At 51.9% G+C, this 17,336-nt stretch overlaps 1 protein-coding gene across 1 annotated transcript in view; it reads right to left on the reverse strand.

Annotated features, from left to right (window-relative positions):
• FAM189A1 (family with sequence similarity 189 member A1) overlaps positions 1-17,336 on the reverse strand; it is a 438,026-nt gene that overhangs the window by 14,485 nt on the left and 406,205 nt on the right. The window contains exons 6-7 of the mRNA XM_026448040.1: positions 5,445-5,605; positions 4,788-4,923 (exon numbers count right to left, since the gene is read on the reverse strand). Of these exons, the coding sequence (XP_026303825.1) occupies positions 4,788-4,923; positions 5,445-5,605 (297 nt within the window). The remainder of the gene's footprint in view (positions 1-4,787; positions 4,924-5,444; positions 5,606-17,336) is intronic.

Below are 17,336 nucleotides of genomic sequence, written 5' to 3' on the forward strand. Positions count from 1 at the left end.
CCCCAATCACCTCTCCCTCCTTCACACACCCCAGCACCCCAACAAGCCCCCCACATCACCTCCCCCCCACAACACGCACCCCAGCCTACCCAGATCACCAGGCCCGATTCTTCTGCAGAAGCCTCAGAGAAGTTTGTCTCTGTCCAGTCTCCACATGAGAGTGCCGTGACAAGGGGACTCTGTCCTTTATCCCCTGGAGGGCCACTGTCATCAGTGGTCCCTGACACATATACTTGCCACCCGGACAAGATCAAACTGGCAATTTCTCAATCACTTTCGCGCTATCAAAAGAAACTCACTCCCTGAACACTGGCTGAAGCGTACAGCCTCGAACCACAGGAAAGAGAATGGCATCTAACCTAATCCAACTCTAATCCGGCCTGTGACCTAAGCTGGAAAGGAAGAGTGCACGGCCCATCACCCAGGCAAGTGCTTATGGAGCCCACCCTTGTGGAGGCTGCCCCCTCTTGGGTGAAACCTCTTCCCCAGCGCAGCCCCCGCCCCGCCCCAGAGTGCGCTCTTCCCCCACAGAGCCCGCCTTCTGCAGCCTCCTCTCTCTATCCAAACGAGTGCTGAGGGCACTTTCTACGCCATTTGTCCTAACAAGGAGAAGCAACTGACTTCGCCTCGCCCGGGGTGCAGGGTCGTGCTGTGAAGGGGCGCTCCTTGCTGACTAGCCGGGGGGGCCTTGCTACCTGGGGAGGGGACAGCTGGTGGCGCAGCTGGCGGCATGGCCTTCCCTCTGTGGATGGTAATGGGCCTCTTTGATTTCCAGACTCCCAGACATGGCCGTGAACTGAAAAGTGCTCCCAGGCCACGGGGTCAAAGAGAGTGGGCCCAAGGGCTCTAGCGGCTCCTTCACCACCAGATGCTGCCCTGCTGGCAGGGGGCGCCCAGGGACAGGCCCTGCAGGCGGTCGTGCTGTGCCCCTGCCAGCACGGGGAGCTGGGGGTCTCTGAGCCAACACAAGCTAACTCAAGATCAGCCTCTGACCTTTCAGCTCTTCTCACCGCAGTTCTGAGAAAGAAATCTCAACTGAAAGAATTCCCCAGAGTGTTGGAGAAGGTCGCACTGGTTTCAGAACCAGCCCCATCCCTTCCAATATATTCTGTTCTTCAGAGAAAACAGTGAAATTGTGACACAACAGGAACCCATTCCTTCCGGGTGCCGCTGTGGGGTCAGGCACTGAATGGCACACCCAGGTCCAGAAGCTACTTCCAGCAGGCAGGGCCCTTGGGAAGCCAGGGCCTGGGCTCCATGGACAGGGGTTCCTGTCGTCAGGAGGCAGAGGGGTCCGAGGGGCAGCAGGGAGAACAGGGAAGCAGGCTCAGAGTCAGTCCCAGTGGGGAGCTGGAATTGTGATGGCAGCAGGCAGGGTCGCTGAGCACAAGCGGTGGAGGAGACAGAGCTGCCCCCTCGCCACAAGGCAGCCATGGGGAACCACACACCCCTGCCACCTTCAGGGGTTTCCGGATCCACCTGCCACCCTGCCCAGTGCCCCTGCTGGCTACAGCGTGGAGCTGCCCATTGCACCCTCGGTCAGCCTCCCCTCTGCCTTCCCAGGGGCTTCCGTCACCGAGGGCCCTGTCCTGGGCCTGCCATCCCCACCATCTAGGTCCTTCCGTATCTGCCTGGTGACCTCCTCAAAGGTCCCAGATCCACACCCCCCTCTACCTACCATCCCACCTTCTCTCCTCCTTACCGAACATCCTGCAGAGTGATCTACTCCTGCTCTCAAAGTGGGAGCAGCAGCAGGGCTGAGGCTTTGATAGGCACCAAATTCTTAGCCCCAACCCTCCACTTCAATACCCCAATTACTGACTCAGGAGCCCTGGGGGTGGGCCCAGCCATTAGGATTTGATTATCAAGTTCCCCAGGGGGGGACCCACTGGTGTCTGAAAACCACAACCACACCTGCGCTCCCCTGCGCATGTGCCGTCCGCTCCTGTACCTGATGTGGTCCAGCCCTGCCCTCCATCCCATCAAAGCTGCTCTGCCAAGGTCACCAGCAGCCCCTCCACAGTGAGCCGCGTGGCCCTGGGGGTTAGCTTCTGGACAGCACCGGGCCCGCTGCTTCCTTCCGGAACTGCTGGTTTTGGCAAATCCAGGCTCCTGGGAGCCTGCCTAGTGCCCTGTACCCTGTCGTGTGTGGGGGTGGCATTGCCACCTGCACTGGTGTCGTTCTGGGGGGCTCCCTCTCTCCCATTTTCCAGGCTCCAGTGACAGCGGCGGCTAACTCTGATCACTCTGAACTACAGCTCCAGTCATGTGGTGGACACTCAGAATTCAACCCACCACACCCAGACGGGTCACCACCCACGCACACTCATCTGACTCTCTTTACGGACGACCTTCTGTTTGGGGGATACGCTGTGCCTGTCCTTCCTTCTGAGCCTTTGCACAGGCTGTTCCCTCTCTCAGGAGCCCTTCCAGCCCCACTCCCTGCACCGCACCTGCCTGAGGCCCACCCAGCCTGACCTCCCAGACCCTCCGTGGACTCCCAAATTGGGCCTGATGTCATGGCAGGTGCCCCACAGTGCACTGGGCTCCCCTCGCAGTGCTGACGAAACTCTTATCACAGCCAACTGTCTCCACTGATAACACTGATTTGAATTATTTTTATCATAAACAGAAAACTAAACAACATTGGGAAGGCAGAGGTCCCAGCTCAGCTTTATAAAAACATCTAAGAACATCTCCATGACTGCACGTGCAGGAATGGGATTTCAGGGCCATGCCCGCCTCCTCACTAAAGGATCCCTCCCCACAGGCAGCCCCACACATCTGCTTCTAGTATCCACAGTAAAAACGGGGTCCTGGCCAGGGCTCAGGCGTCACTGGCTGCAGCCTGCCTAGCTGCTCTAGGCATTTCAGGGTGGCTGCTCGGGGACTGTCTGCTTGTGTGAGGATGCACTGGGGGCTCACGGCCGGCCGAAAGCTGAGCTGGCCCACCACAAGCCACCCTGAAGGAGGTCCCTGTGGTATATATGAGTGCCCAGGTGCGTGGTGCCTTACAGCGTCTGAATGTGCTGTCCATGTTTCCACAGGGCACAGGGCAGTCGCATCTCCTCCTGTCCTAAGCCCACCCTGCCTGCAATGGTGACCAGTCCTTGCGGGTGTGACCATCAGCAGGGCTTGTGAGCTTATTCAGCCAACATGGAAACTGCTGCTCCACCCATAGGGGCTCCTCAGGGTCAGCGCTGCCTTGGTCACTGGTTGGGACAAGGACCAGCATTGCCACCTGGCTTGCGTGCACATGGGCTCTCGGGATCTCAAAGTGACAGGGAGAGCGTTGGGGGTGACATCAAAAGGTCTGAGCCCTGTGCTAGGGTGTCTTTACAGGAGTCAGTGAAGACAGCGGGCAGCCGGCCAGGCCTGATCTGATGCCCTGTACCAGTGCCTGGCTGGTGGTCTGGGCAGAGATAACCGCCCTGGGCTCCATGGCTGCTGACAAGCCCAAAGCAGGTGCAGTTCTGGGCGGGCCTGGATGCCTCTGGTCATGCTGTCGTCTGCTCTCCTCCGCTTGTTGCTTGGGCTCAGAATTGGCTTCAGTCCCTAGCCCCGCCCCTTCCTGGTGAATCTCCAAGGCTCCCCTGCCTGTGCCCTCCGCTCCAACCCACTGCTGTGTTCCCCAGCCATGCCCCAGTCCCCGAGGCCTCCAGGACCTCCCTGACAACCTGTCAGGGGAGTTCTCTGCATTTCCTAAATTGGACTGTAGGCCTCTCTAGCAGCATTGGGGAAATGCTCACGGATGATATCCTAAAATATGCTTTCCAGTCGCTTGCTTTCTCTCCCTGTATTTCAGGGACACCAGCGAGCTGTCGATTTGGTCTATTTACATAACCCCATATTCCTCGGAGGGTGGGTCCCTTGCACTATGGGCCACGTGACTTTTCCAGATGTCCCCATCTCTCTGCCCTGGCTGGCAGCATTCCACACTGAGTCATGACAACAACGAGGATGAGGAGGAAAACAATACCCCAAAAGGGTGACTGACTTTTGCTGAATTCAGATCTTACTATGTTCCAAGTCCTGTTGGCTCCATTACAGACAACAGTCCCATAACCTTGGTACTATTATGATCCCCATTTTACAGATGAGGAAACTGAGGCTCCACGAACACACTGGCTGTCGTGTCGGGCACCATGAGGCCGTGGGAGTGCCTGGCATGCCCAGCTCAGAGAAGGCCGGAAGGACCTGGCGGCTGAGGCACTTCCTTGGCCCGAAACGTCTCAGCCTCAGGCAGGACCAGGGATCCAGGGCCGCTTTCTCCCCTTCCCAGAGGGTGGTGATGGCAGTGTGGGATCAAGACAGGCTGGGGCGCCCTGGGTACTTGGTCCACGGACCCAGCTCCACCCCTGGGGGCTCTCCCCTCGGGTCAGGAGCTGTCCCAGGTCCTTCCGCCCGGATCCCAGACCACCCACCAGCACGAAGCTCAGATGCGCCTGGATTGTGACTTGTGGCTGCAGAAACGGAACTAGGGAGCCAAGGGGAAAAGCATCAACACTGGGTGCCCCAGGCCCAGGCTGGCGTCCCTGCAGGTGCCGCCCTCTGAGCCTGTGGCCTCATCTACAGCACAGGACTAATAAGACCAACATCCCACAGGTTTGCTGAAAGGCTTCGAGAGAGACGCATGCGTCCCGGGGCCTCGGCACAGGGTGCTCATGGGTGTCCACTCCACAGCCAGCCCGGACCTGGCGCGGTGTGAGGTGCCTTCCAAGGGCCGGCCGGGACAGCGTCCCTAGCATTCCATGGGAACTGGCCTTGTCTGGGGCCCTGGGCCTCACCTGGCTGGGAGGAGGCTGGCCCACCACCGCCTCATATGGAGGGGGGAGCTCAGCAGGATAGAGCAGGCCGGGGCTGTTGATGGCCTCGTCATACAAAGTGCTGAATGGAGACGGAGCAAAGTCCAGGTGGAGGCCCCTGAAAAAGACAGAAACGTCACATCGTCATTGCCCAAAGAAGGAGGCAGAAGTGCTGACGGCTCTCAAAGCAGGGGCGGCCAGGGCTTCCCCTCTCCTAATACTTCCCATCATTGTGAAATGAAAGCTTCAGTCACCGGGCGATTTACACTTCTGTTTTTTTTTTTCTGGAACAACATCAACATTTTCAATCAACTCTACTGACCTGTCCATTAAAATTCAAATCATCATACAGCTGATCACATCTTTCATTAAACTGTACATGTTACACGAATGACTGTAACGTGACCGCAGCTTTGCACGTCATGAGAATGTAAGGCAGCAACACCTGTCTGCCTCCAGTTTCTTCTGGGTTGCATTGCAAAGGTGCCACGGGGAATGTTCTATGTCTAAGACCCTCTCCTTCCACTGCCCCTCCTCTGTTCTCACCACCATGCCTGCAGGACCACTGCAACTCCCACCTCCCAGACACTGCTGCCGATCTCAGTGGTTTCGAGATGTGGGCAGCCGCGGGAGACCAACCTCGGGGCCTCGGCGGAGGGTGTGCAGGTGTACTCTGGTGGGTAATAGGGTGGAGGCGGGAGTGGGGGGACGAACTCATCGAAATCCAGGGTCTGGTGGAGAACGATGCCATGAGGAGTCACGCAGGCGGGGTTGGCCGGATGTGACCTCTGCGGAAGGAACTGGAAAACAGAGACAACCAGAGTTATCTGGGACATCTTGTGTGGCTTGTGTCTCATTAAGGTAATTATATGCGAGCTTTAATGATCAGTTTGGAATGCCTGTAATTTCAACTGTCAAGCCACAACTGCTAAGCACACACTTTAAAACGGAGGCTCCAGGAGGAACGCCTCGCATCACTAATCTCAAAATGCTTTGCTGCCCACGCTGTTATACAGAACGCCTCTTTTTAAAGAAAAAATATGGTCTGGGAAGTCTTTCATGCTGTCCCTGCCACTCCACCTGGTCCCTCTGACGACAGTGCTCAAAGACTGCAGTCCAAAGGCTGCCTGACATTCGCGGTTTAAGATGACACTTCGGCTGGGCGCGGTGGCTCACACCTGTAATCCCAGCACTTTGTGAGGCTGAGGCAGGTAGATCACCTGTGGTCAGGAGTTCGAGACCAGCTTGGTCAACATGGCAAAACCCTGTCTCTAGTGAAAATACAAAAAAATTAGCCGGGTGTGGTGGCGCATGCCTGTAATCCCAGCTACTCGGGAGGCTGAGACAGGATAATTGCTTGAACCCGGGAGGTGGAGGTGGCAGTGAGCCAAGATAGTGCCACTGCACTCCAGCCTGGGCAACAGAGTGAGACTCTGTCTCACAAAACGACAATGAAAAAACACGGCATTTCTGGAAGTGTGTTCATGAGAAAACACTAGACCCTGCCCTTGAGATGTCCCCACCCCACTCCCAGAATTCCTGTGGTGAATCTGTGGGAAATGCCACCTGCTCCCTTCTTGGAGTCCTGCATTGTGTATTCATGTATTAAAGTCTCTGAGAAGGGCTGTGCTGAAATACTCATTTAGCTGTTTAATACTTTATCCCAGCATTTCTCAAATATTTCCTAATAGGCCCCATTGGACACAGAGTATCTATTAATATTTTGCAGTTCTCAGGATTTCACACAGCGTGTAAAGCACTGCTCTGAGGAAAGAGGGACAACTTCATGAGTTCCAGAACATTCTATGCGCCAACCTTGAGCACTGAGATGCTGCTTTAACAGCGAGGTGAAATCCCTTTAACAAAAATGAAACCCATTTCTGCCTAGTTTTCCACTTCTGAAGGACTAACCAACAGCCAACTGCTTTTCTTTCCACCTTCACGTCTCTGCTGCCCAGAGGTCACCTGTGGCGTGAGATGGCTGGGATATTGTTCCAGCTCCAGTCAACGCCGCCCTGTGAGGGTCTACACAGCAAAAAGATACATGCTGCAAAAGCTCTGGGGCAGGGGCCCTCCTGGCGCAGGGCAGATGAGGTAAGGAGAGGAAGGGTGTGTGTGTGTGTGTGCATGTGTATGTATGTATGTGCATGTATGTATGTGTCTGTGGATGTGCATATGTGTGTCTGTGTATATATGTATGTATGTCTGTATGTCTATGTATGCATGTGTGCACATATGTGCACGTGTTTGTATATGTATGAGCATGTATGTATATGTGCATGTAGATGTGTATTTGTGTGTACAGGTATATGTGTGTCTCTGTGTGTATGTGTATGTGTGTGTGTGTAGGTGTGTGTATGTGTTGAGGGCAAGACAGGGACCCAGAAGCATGCCACACAAGCAAGGACAGCTCCATTAGAAAACAGTGAGGTCTCCAAGCACTGTGTGGGGACTGCGGTCCCCAAAGCTTTCATGAAGAAGGCATTTGAACGGGTCTTGAAAGATTGGTGGGATTTCATCTAGTGGGTGCGCAGGGAGACAGGCTCCAGAAGAGTTGAGCCAGGGAAGGATGTGTTTAAGAAAAGCAAATAGATAAGGCTCTGGAAGTCAATTCTTAATTCTGGGGCACTGGGGAGCCGGTAAGGGTGTTGGAGCTGGGGAGCAGGGGGACTGGAGCTGCGTGGTAGGAGGTGCCTTCTGGCAGCAGGGGTAGGGTGGGCTGGAGCTGACAGCCGCCAGGACGTGAAGCACTTTTGCACTGGTAGGGGTGAGGTGACGATTCTGAATGGGGTCAAGCTCTGTAAAACAAGCATGCTCTAGGTTGACGGAGAAAGGCTAGTGGCCATGTCTAAAGGTGTAACACATCACAGGAAAATGGTCCCATGGGCCTCCTGACACACAGAGCACACTCCTCGCCTCTGGCTAGACCGACCCACGGCTGCATGTGTTTAGCTGTCCGAAACAGAGGCGAATCGTTGGCTGTGAGCAGGGCGCATGTACATCTGTCATCCTCCGCCTTGGAGGCTGTCAGTCCTGATGCCTGCTGCGCAGAGCTGAGAGGTAGGGACGAGGGCAAATGCCCTCAGGTCTAATCAGGAAATAGCTTCAATTCGTCTCTATCAGAAATTAGAAAAAAAATCAATGACATACTCAAGCAAAACTAATGACATGCAGACACCAAAACACTTTCCAATTCAAGGCACCATTCCACCAGGAAGGAGAACAAGCATTTGAAGAGGGGCAGAGCTGCAAGGGACCCTCTCCGCAGGTGCAAGTTAGCAGAGGCTGCCACACACTGGAGGCTATGTGAAGGTCAAAGGGCTGCATCTGCGCTAAGCTCTGGGTCGCCTTTCCGGGGCGTGTTGGCCCCACCTTCCTGGACTCGTTTCCCAGGGATCCTTTGACCTTGACTCCTCAGCTTCCCCAGCCAGAATCCTGCAAGTGGCGCTTGACGTCTCCTCTCTCTTCCCCACCATCTGTGTGTGTTTAATTAGGTCAGGGTGTGTCTCCCGGCCCAGGGTCCCCAGCTCTGTCCTCTGCTCTGCAGGCTGGGGCTGGAGGGCTGCAGACTACTCTTCCCAGGCTACCGTGCCAGGGCTGCGGGCGGGCGCTGCCTGTAGGGGGCGCCAGAGGGTACCTGGCCGGCGGGCGGGGCGACGAGGGAGCTGCGGGTTTCCCGCGCCTTCCCACTTCTTCCCTTCTGTTCCCCGGCTTTGCGGGCTGAGAGCTGCTCTCTGCAGTTATTTCTCTCTCTGTAACCTCTCAGCACCCTCTTCTGTTCCTTCAGCCTTCCACACCCAAGTAACCGGCTCCCAGTAACTGTGTTGAAATCCTAAGGGCAATTTCTTTTCCTGGCCATCTGAGGCACATCTATTTTACCCCGCTCTGTGTTCCCATCTCGCAGTCGCACACAGCGGGTACTCAGTAAACTTCTGCAGAGGAGACGGGCAGACGCCTCCTTGCGGGGCACCTCCACTCAGCCCCTGTCCACGTCCTCCTCGCAGGAGCTTCTAACCTGTGTGCCTCTCTACCTTGATTTTCTGTCTCTGTAATTTGGTCTCCATCCTGCTAGCAGAGCTGTTTTTAAACCCATCTGATGAGGTCACTGCAGTTGAAAAGACTTTAATGAGACCCTGGCTCACGGAACTCCATCTGGTTTCCAGCTTCCTAACCAACCAGTGCCCCCAAACTCCCCGCTCCTTGAACAAACTTGCTCTAATCCCAACTATCAAACACGTATTGTTCCTTCTTCCCAGCTCCCTTTCACCTGGCGCCTCCCAGTTACCTTCAGGACCGGCAGAAATGCCTGTGACCCTGAAAAGCCAGTGGGCAGCCACTCCTCCCCCACCCCGCCCAAGCTCCAGGCTCTGAAGCCTCACCTGCATGTTTACTGCCAGGTATAAAGCTCAACTCTGCACCTGGAGGTGGACGGCGGAAAAGGGGCTCTGAACAGTCCCTTCTTTCCCAGGTGGCTCTGCTTGCTCTGTGACTGCCTTCTCTGATCCATGTGGTAACAAAAGTACACCTGTGTCTGGTGCCCAGCTGGGGCTCACGCACCTGACATGAGCATAACTAGTGCCTAGGGCTATCCCCGCACAATAGGAGTGAGGATTTGAGACCCTGCTGGAGAAGAGCCCCTGCTCAGTCTGCTCCGGGGAGAGGGGATGCGAACCCAGGTCTGTCCTGTCCTTCCGGATGCGTGTGGAAGTGATGGAGGATGAGAACTAAGGCTACCTGGCCTTGGGCAGCTTCCCAAAGCCCACTTAACACAGAGCCCGGAACATTTCAGTCTATCCACACAGCCCAGAGTCTGGGATCTGAGGGAGAGCGTGAAGAGGTCAACCTGCCTGGGACGGGGAGCAGACCTCAAGTCAGTTGTCTCTGGGCCCTGCCTGGGCACTGAGGGCCCACAGGATGTGAGCACATTTCTGACCCTGTGAGTCTCAGTCCCCTTCCCTGAGAAGCACCACTGCTCAGTCACAGACCCAGACAGCAGTGCTGTGTGGCTTAAAGGCAGGCTTGGATCATCAGTATGAGCTCGTCCAGCCCATGCCTCCATCTCCTGCCATCGGGAACAGGGAGGGGCAGGGCAGGCGTCAGGGGTCTGTGGACAAGGGCTGGGGATTTCCAGGAACACTGTGGAGCTCTGAGCTGCCCGCTCCTCCAGGTTCCAGCCCAGTCTGCTCACCTCCATTTATATTCAGTGGTTTCCTCCCCAGCACTCACTCTCCCTGCTCCCTCTACCAATGTCCTCGCCACATCCCGGCTCCTGAAGGGAGCACACACACCTCTGAGTTTTTCCAGAAAGACTCAGAATTACAGGGAAGGGACCTCTCCCTCTGCCTTCCTTAGACTTGGTGGAAACACCAGGCTCGTTACTACCAAAGTTTGCGGAATCAACTTCCTCCTGGACAACCCTGCAGATGACCTGGAGCTCCCGCTCCGCGCTCCAGACCCTGGGGAGAGCCCGCCCTGCGGCTCCCTGGTCCTGCCGCCACCCCCAGGTAGGTTCCATGCCCACCCAGGGCTCCAGGGTGCCTTACTGCACACAGGGTGAGGCCTGTGTTCATTATTACCGTGATTGCATAAGGAAAGAGGGATGCGGACAGGAAGAGCTGCTCGTTCTGTGAATTCAACCAAGTTGAATGCTTTGGAAAGACTCAATAAAGTAGGGCAGCCAATCAGAAACCACTGCCAAGTCAAGTCCAGGCAAGGCAGGTCAACGAGCAGAGGAGAATCATAAAAATCTGGGGAAGGTCTGTACTCCTGTCGCTTCCCCTGGCTGGCTCCACTTTAGAGGAACTGAATCTAAAAATCATCGATGGTGCAATTTCCATGAACTTTCTCCAAGAAATACGCCCAGACAGGCCAACAGACCCATAACCAAAGGGATGACCACGGCCCCAGATGAGATAACTGGTGGACAGATGCTCATTAGCATATTTAACATTAAAGAAAAACGACCGTGTGTCCACATCATTTTGATGATTGTCTGCATGAGCTATTTAGATAAGTAGCTGCCCATTGTTCCTGGTCTGATAGATAAGTAGCACCTACTGTCCAGAGACAACCCTGTGGAGCCCAGGCCTCAAGGACCTCAAGGTCACTATGGGTCCCCAGAGCGCCCTCTCCAGCAGGTGTAGCCAGGGCTGGGGTGAGGCGGAGAGAAGATACTGGTGAACTTGGTGATGCTGTGGCTCCCATGGGGTGGTGTCGTGTCCCTGAGCAGCCAGCACTGCTTACCAGCTCCATGGGTAAACCCACAGTTAGCACGCTATGGAAGGCACAGTGCCCCATCTGCTGTCTAAAGGAGGTCAGCTCTGTCAGGCGGACAGCGACCTAAATGACCATCATGAAAGATGAAGTTAGCAAGCGCATGCCTGATGGAGATACATGTCATAGTAGATGATATTCCTGAGGCTGCTGCAGCTGACAAGGAAGTAAGTGAAGAAGAAAACAATGTAACAGAAAAGTGGAAGAATGAGATAACATTTAAAAACAAACAAAAAGATTACAGAACTTAAGTGATCAAAAATCTTTTCCGCTAAATGATGTCAATCAACCGCATTGTATCATCAGAATGCCTTTTCCCACGATTTCCACACATATTAGAGTAGCTCGGCTTCATCAGTTCTGACAATAGGCAGGACGCTTTGCTTCTCATGGACACAAGCATGCATTATGTTAGTTCCGTCGGCAGTTAATGATCCCAAATTGCTGATCCACAGAAATAAGATGGGAGTTTCAGGTTCTTTGGAGGACTTGTTCTTGCTATTCCTAGATTCCCACCAGCACTGGACATGTAGCAAAGCCCATGAAATAACTGCTGACTAACTGAATGAATGAATGAGCGAGCAAAGAAGTGAACAGATCAGTAAACACAAAACCGGGAAGCTTCCTGAAAAGCGGTTATGGCTGGAATTTTGATCAATTGTATAAGTTGTCAGAACATCAGTCACAGTAGAAATCACAGCCTGGGTCCTTCCCGCTAACATGGAGGAGCAGGGAGATGGGCTGGGGAAGTGGGGCTGAGACCCGCACAGTGGAGCAGAGTTGCCAGGCTGCAGGGCTGCCTCGGGGGCAAATTGGGAAGAGGTGCTCCTTCCCGTGGGATGCCCGGGCATGACTGTCATCCCCTCAGCCCAGCACCCCTCTGTAGGGCACAGCACAACAGGGCACCAGAGAAGGGCCGTGGGGGCTGGAGCTGTGGCTGGAGGGGCTTCCCACAGGTTCTTTCTGAGAAAAGAAATGAGTGTCAGCTGATCGGGAAAGGGTGGGCGAAGGGCTTACACACACGTGCCCGCGGTGAGCTTCCTCCCTAATGATGCTTCCTTCGTAAAGTAGTGCTTCTCACTTCAAAGGTCGCAGACACAAATAAACACCGGAAATGAAGAGTTAGTACAACAAAAGCCACAACTGAATGCAAGAAATGAAAACCCGCTCAGAACAAAGAGGCCAACGTAGGGGAAGATAAAGAACACAGAAACAGCAGTAAGCAGTAACGCTTCTATAAAGTTAAATCTAAAGGGGTCGTGAAGATGTGATGGGATGCTGGGATTTAAGGGCTCAGGATGAGTGACATAGAAAGGACATCCCGAAGAGCTTACACTCTTTAACACATTTCACCTGGAACTACATGACTACATGCAGGAAAACCCAGAAGCTGGCCACGGTGTGGGAGGAGGAGGGAAGTGACACACTCCAAAGAAATGAAAGGGTGAGAAGAAAGTCACACTGAGGAAAGCACAAAACACCAATATATGCCAAGACACACCTTCTTCTCGGGGACTAGCGGTTGCCTGGTTATTGAACAAGAAAATTATTTAAAGTGGGGAGTTTCAAACACACAGACACACACAAACATACTGAACCCATTTTACTTTAACTTAAATCCTATATACATGGACAAATTCATAGAAAGACACAAACTACCAAAACAGACTTCAGAAGAATAGAAAATATGACAAGAGATTGAAGCTTCACTGGTGAACTCCGTCAAATAGTTAAAGAAGGGCCATGCATGGTGGCTCATGCCTATCATTCAAGCACGTGGGGTGCCGAAGGAGAGAGGGTCACTTGAGCCTCCGAGTTCAAGACCAGCCTGGGCATCATAGAGGGACCCTGTCTCTACAAAAAAATTAAAAAATTAGCCGGGCATGGTGATGTGTGTCTGCAGTCCGAGCTACTTGAGAGGCTGAAGTGGGAGGATTGCTCGAGCCCAGGAGGTAGAGGCTGCAGTGAACCATGATCGCACCTCTGCACTCCAGCCGGGGGGACAGAGTGAGGTCTTGTCTCAGGAAAAACAAACAAACAAACAAACAAAACATTTAGCCGGACATGGTGGCTCCCACCTGTTATCCCAGCACTTTGGGAGTCTGAGGCGGGTGGATCACCTAAGGTCAGGAGTCCAACACCAGCCTGCCCAATATGGTGAAACCCCATCTCTACTAAAAATACACACACACACACACACACACACAAATTAGCTGGGTGTGGTGGCACGTGCTTGTAATCCCAGCTACTAAGGAGGATGAGGCAGGAGAATCACTTGAACGTGGGAGGTGGAGGATGCGGTGAGCCGAGATCAACCCACTGCACTCCAGTTTGGGTGACAGAGAGAGACTCCATCTCAAAAAAAAAAATTAATGAACAATTAATACCAATTCTTCAAAACAATCTTCCAAAAAACAGAAGAGGAAGAAACACTTCCAAACTCTTCTATTACTATAAAAAGGATTACATATCATGACCGAGTGGGATTTATCTCGCAAATGCAAGGTTGGCTTAACATCAGAAAAATCAATCTGTGTAATTCAACATATTAATAGAACAGAGGACAAAAACCTCACGGGCGTCTCAACAGATGCAGAAAAAGCATTTGACAACATTCAACTTTCTTTTTTATAAAAAAGACCCCACAAACTAGGAATAGAAGGGAACTTCCTGAATCTGATCAACAGCATCTATGAAAAACCCACAGCTAACATACTGCTTAATGGTGAAAGACGGGATGCTTCCCCTAGATACAAGCCAAGAAAGTCCACTCTCACCGCTGCGATTCAACATTGTAATGGAGGTTCCAGCCAGGGCAATTAGGCAAGAAGACAAAATAAAAGACATCCAGAGTGAGGTAAACTGATTTCTATTTGCAGGTGACATGACTTTGCATACAGAAAGAATCCAGAGAAAAACCCAACAACAATAAAGCTCATAATGAGTTCAGCATGGTTTCAGGATACGAGATCAATATAAAAAATCATTTGTATTTCTATATATTAGCAATGAATAATCTGAAAATTTAATTAACATAGTCATTCCATTTATGAGAGCATCAAGAAGAATAAGATACTCAGGAATAAATTTAACAAAAAAGCAAAACTTGTACACTGAAAACCACAAATATAACTGAAAGAAATTAGAGAACATCTAAATGAATGGAAGGGCACCTCATGTCCATAGGTTGGAGGACTTACTATTGTTAAGATGACAATACTCCTGAAACTGATCCACAGATTAACACAATCCTTATGTGTGTTAATGGGGAATTGTATGATAGGTGAATTGTATGTCAGGATAGCTGTTACCGGATCCCCCACCTCACAGATCCCTGGTAAAAGAAAAAACCATTTATACAGTGTCCCTCTGAATCCACAGGGAATTGCCTCCAGACCCTCCTCTGCCACTGGATACTAAAACCGGTGGAGGGTGAAGTATTTTACATAAAATAGTGTCGTATTTGGACATAACCTACACACATCCTCCTGTATACTTTGAATCATCTCTAGAATACTTCTAACACCTAATACAACATAAATGCTACGGAAATAGTTGTTACACTGTATTTTTTAAAAATATTTTTGTTGTTGTGTTATTTTTATAGTGTTTTTTCCTTGAATAGTGTCGATCCACGGTTGGCTCAACGGGGGCTGACTGTACATACATGGACTGACCTTTTTCTGCCTGAGTAAAGCCTCTTCTCAGAGTCAGTCTGCTGTGTGGAGTGCCCTGTGGTCTTTCCTGCATAAGCTGCATCCATAAGACATGGATCTAACAACCCTTTTCTGTGTTTTTAAAGTGGGGCTAGAGCTGAAAGGTGCTTGTCAAGCAATGTGTATGTGGATTCCCTCTAGATTTTATTTTATATTATTTTTGAGACAGAATCTTGCTCTGTCACCCAGGCTGGAGTGGAGTGGCGCAATCTTGGCTCACTGCAACCTCCGCCTCCCAGGTTCAAGCCATTCTCCTGCCTCAGCCTCCTGGGTAGCTAGGATTACTGGCACCACCATGCCCAGCTAATTTTTGTGTTTTTAGTAGAGATGGGGTTTCGCCATGTTGACCAGGCTGGTCTCGAACTCTGGACCTCAGGTGATCTGCCGGCCTCCAAGACTGCTGGGATTACAGGCATGAGCCACCATGCCTGCCTCCTCTAGATTTTTATCAGCATTTATTGCAACCACCATAGTTGTCTCACTTGCATCTAAATAAACAGTAATATATTCAGCAGCACTCTTTCACCGAACCTTTCCAAAGAACTCAACTGTGTTGTACCAGAAACAATGATCTTTCTGCACTCATATTTCATGGCTTTACATAGTACTAGAATATGTAATTACAACAAATATCACTGGCATAAACTAGTTAGGAATAGCTACAACTGTCCCTTGGAAAGCTTATGGCCCAGCTTCTTGGAGCAGAAATGGTGCAGGGGTGAACTGTGGATGCTACTAGTAGGGAATGGTTTGCCCAGCCCGCCTGGCTCAAGCCTCCAGCCCACAAGGCAAGAGCCAACCTCCACGTGGCCACTATGTTCCTTCAAATCCCATTCCCACAGATGAATGGACTCATCCCGTAAGCAGCTCTATGAGGACAGCAGGGCACACACTTCATCTTCTTTAGAGCCGAGGAAACGGGGTCCCACAGGCAGTGATGTGCCCAAGATCATGCCAGTCCCACAGGCACCATGGCCACCCACCACCAGCTCTCTTTTGCCTCCCCCATGACTCTGAAGCCCAGCAGCAGAGCCGGGGTCTCACCAGGAGAGCAGAGCCCTGGGCTTCCACGGCACCCGTCACAGACCGGAAAGGATGTGCTGGCAGGAAGCCTGATATTTCTGCTTCCAAGCCAGGGGTGTGAGGCAAACTCACCCACAAACTACTCAGTGAGGAAACAATAGGGCTTCTGACAGCAGCCGCTGTCGCCACTGCCTGCCTTTTCCTTGCACAGGACTTTCTGCTGGTAAAGAGCCTCAGCCACCACGTCTGCAGACATTGCTGCGACATCCCAGTGACAGACTGATACTCCCTGCATGTTTCAAATCAAACAGTTCACATGTATTAGAGATCCCCAGGCCTCCCATTCATTCCACTTCACAGGTGAGGAAACTGAGGCACAGGTAGTTCAGTGACACACCCAGAGTCACCTGCCTCGAATGAAGAAGAGGTGGGACTCAGACCCTGGCGCTCCTGGTTTCAGATGCATGGCTCCACAGCTGCTCACGCCCCACCCATCGCAACTACAGCGCATCTCTGCACACTGCTGCTATAATCGCATATAAACAGAATTTACTTTATTATTTAGTTGGCAATTTTTGTTTTGACGCATAAAACCAGGAGATGCAAACTTTCAGCATTTACATGCCTTTAGTTCTGTAAGTTGGTCAAACTGATGTGATATTTACAGATCAATAGTAAAATCTGCTGAGGTGAGGAGAAACCCCTGGTACTTAACCTTTCCTTTACAGAACACGCTGGAGAAAATTGCCAACATGAGGCCCCGATGAACAAGGGCAGAAGTTCATGGTTACCGAATAACTGCTTAATTAGGTACCTTTCAGAAAACTGCAGCCTCCCAGAAAGGGCAGCCTGGCTGTGACAGCTGTGTGGATATACACCGGGAGGGAGACACTCCCGTGGCATGCAATTAGGACCAATGAATTTTTAACGTCTTGGTAATGATGCTCTCTGGCCTTGTATCTTGATTAACTGATGTTGACTGCCACAGGGTGAATGACAAAGAAGAGAACATAAAAAATCCCACTCTCAGAACCAGCTGCCTTTTCTTGCATAAGATGCATAAAACATTGCGTGGGAAGCAGGGTAGGTCTCAAACGGGCAAATTGAGAGAGAGAGAGAGACAGACACATACACACACACAGATATTCCTACCCTTACGATATTTTTTCATCAATTTCTCTTTGTTGTACTCAGTAGCATCCTGATCAGGAGGCTGTGTTCCATTCACATTGAAAACAGGAAGAGCCTTCACTATTTATGAGATGTGTATTTATAAATGTGTATTAATAACCCACATATTATAACATGTGTTAGTGAACCATGCTCCTGGCCTCCTTGCTGCCCCTGGGAGCGGCAGGTCTTCCTGTGTACGACCCGGGGCAAAGGGCCACATGATGGCCAGTGACTGGCTGCTGAAGTATGAGCTCAGGGTTCATCAGCAAATCAAAAATGCACAGGTTAGCAATTTTCCAACTGGAAAAGAACTGATCTTCTAACGCCCCTAAACTTCCTGGATTAA

This window comes from Piliocolobus tephrosceles, chromosome 6, assembly GCF_002776525.5.
Source record: "Piliocolobus tephrosceles isolate RC106 chromosome 6, ASM277652v3, whole genome shotgun sequence".
Classification (NCBI taxonomy): domain Eukaryota; kingdom Metazoa; phylum Chordata; class Mammalia; order Primates; family Cercopithecidae; genus Piliocolobus; species Piliocolobus tephrosceles.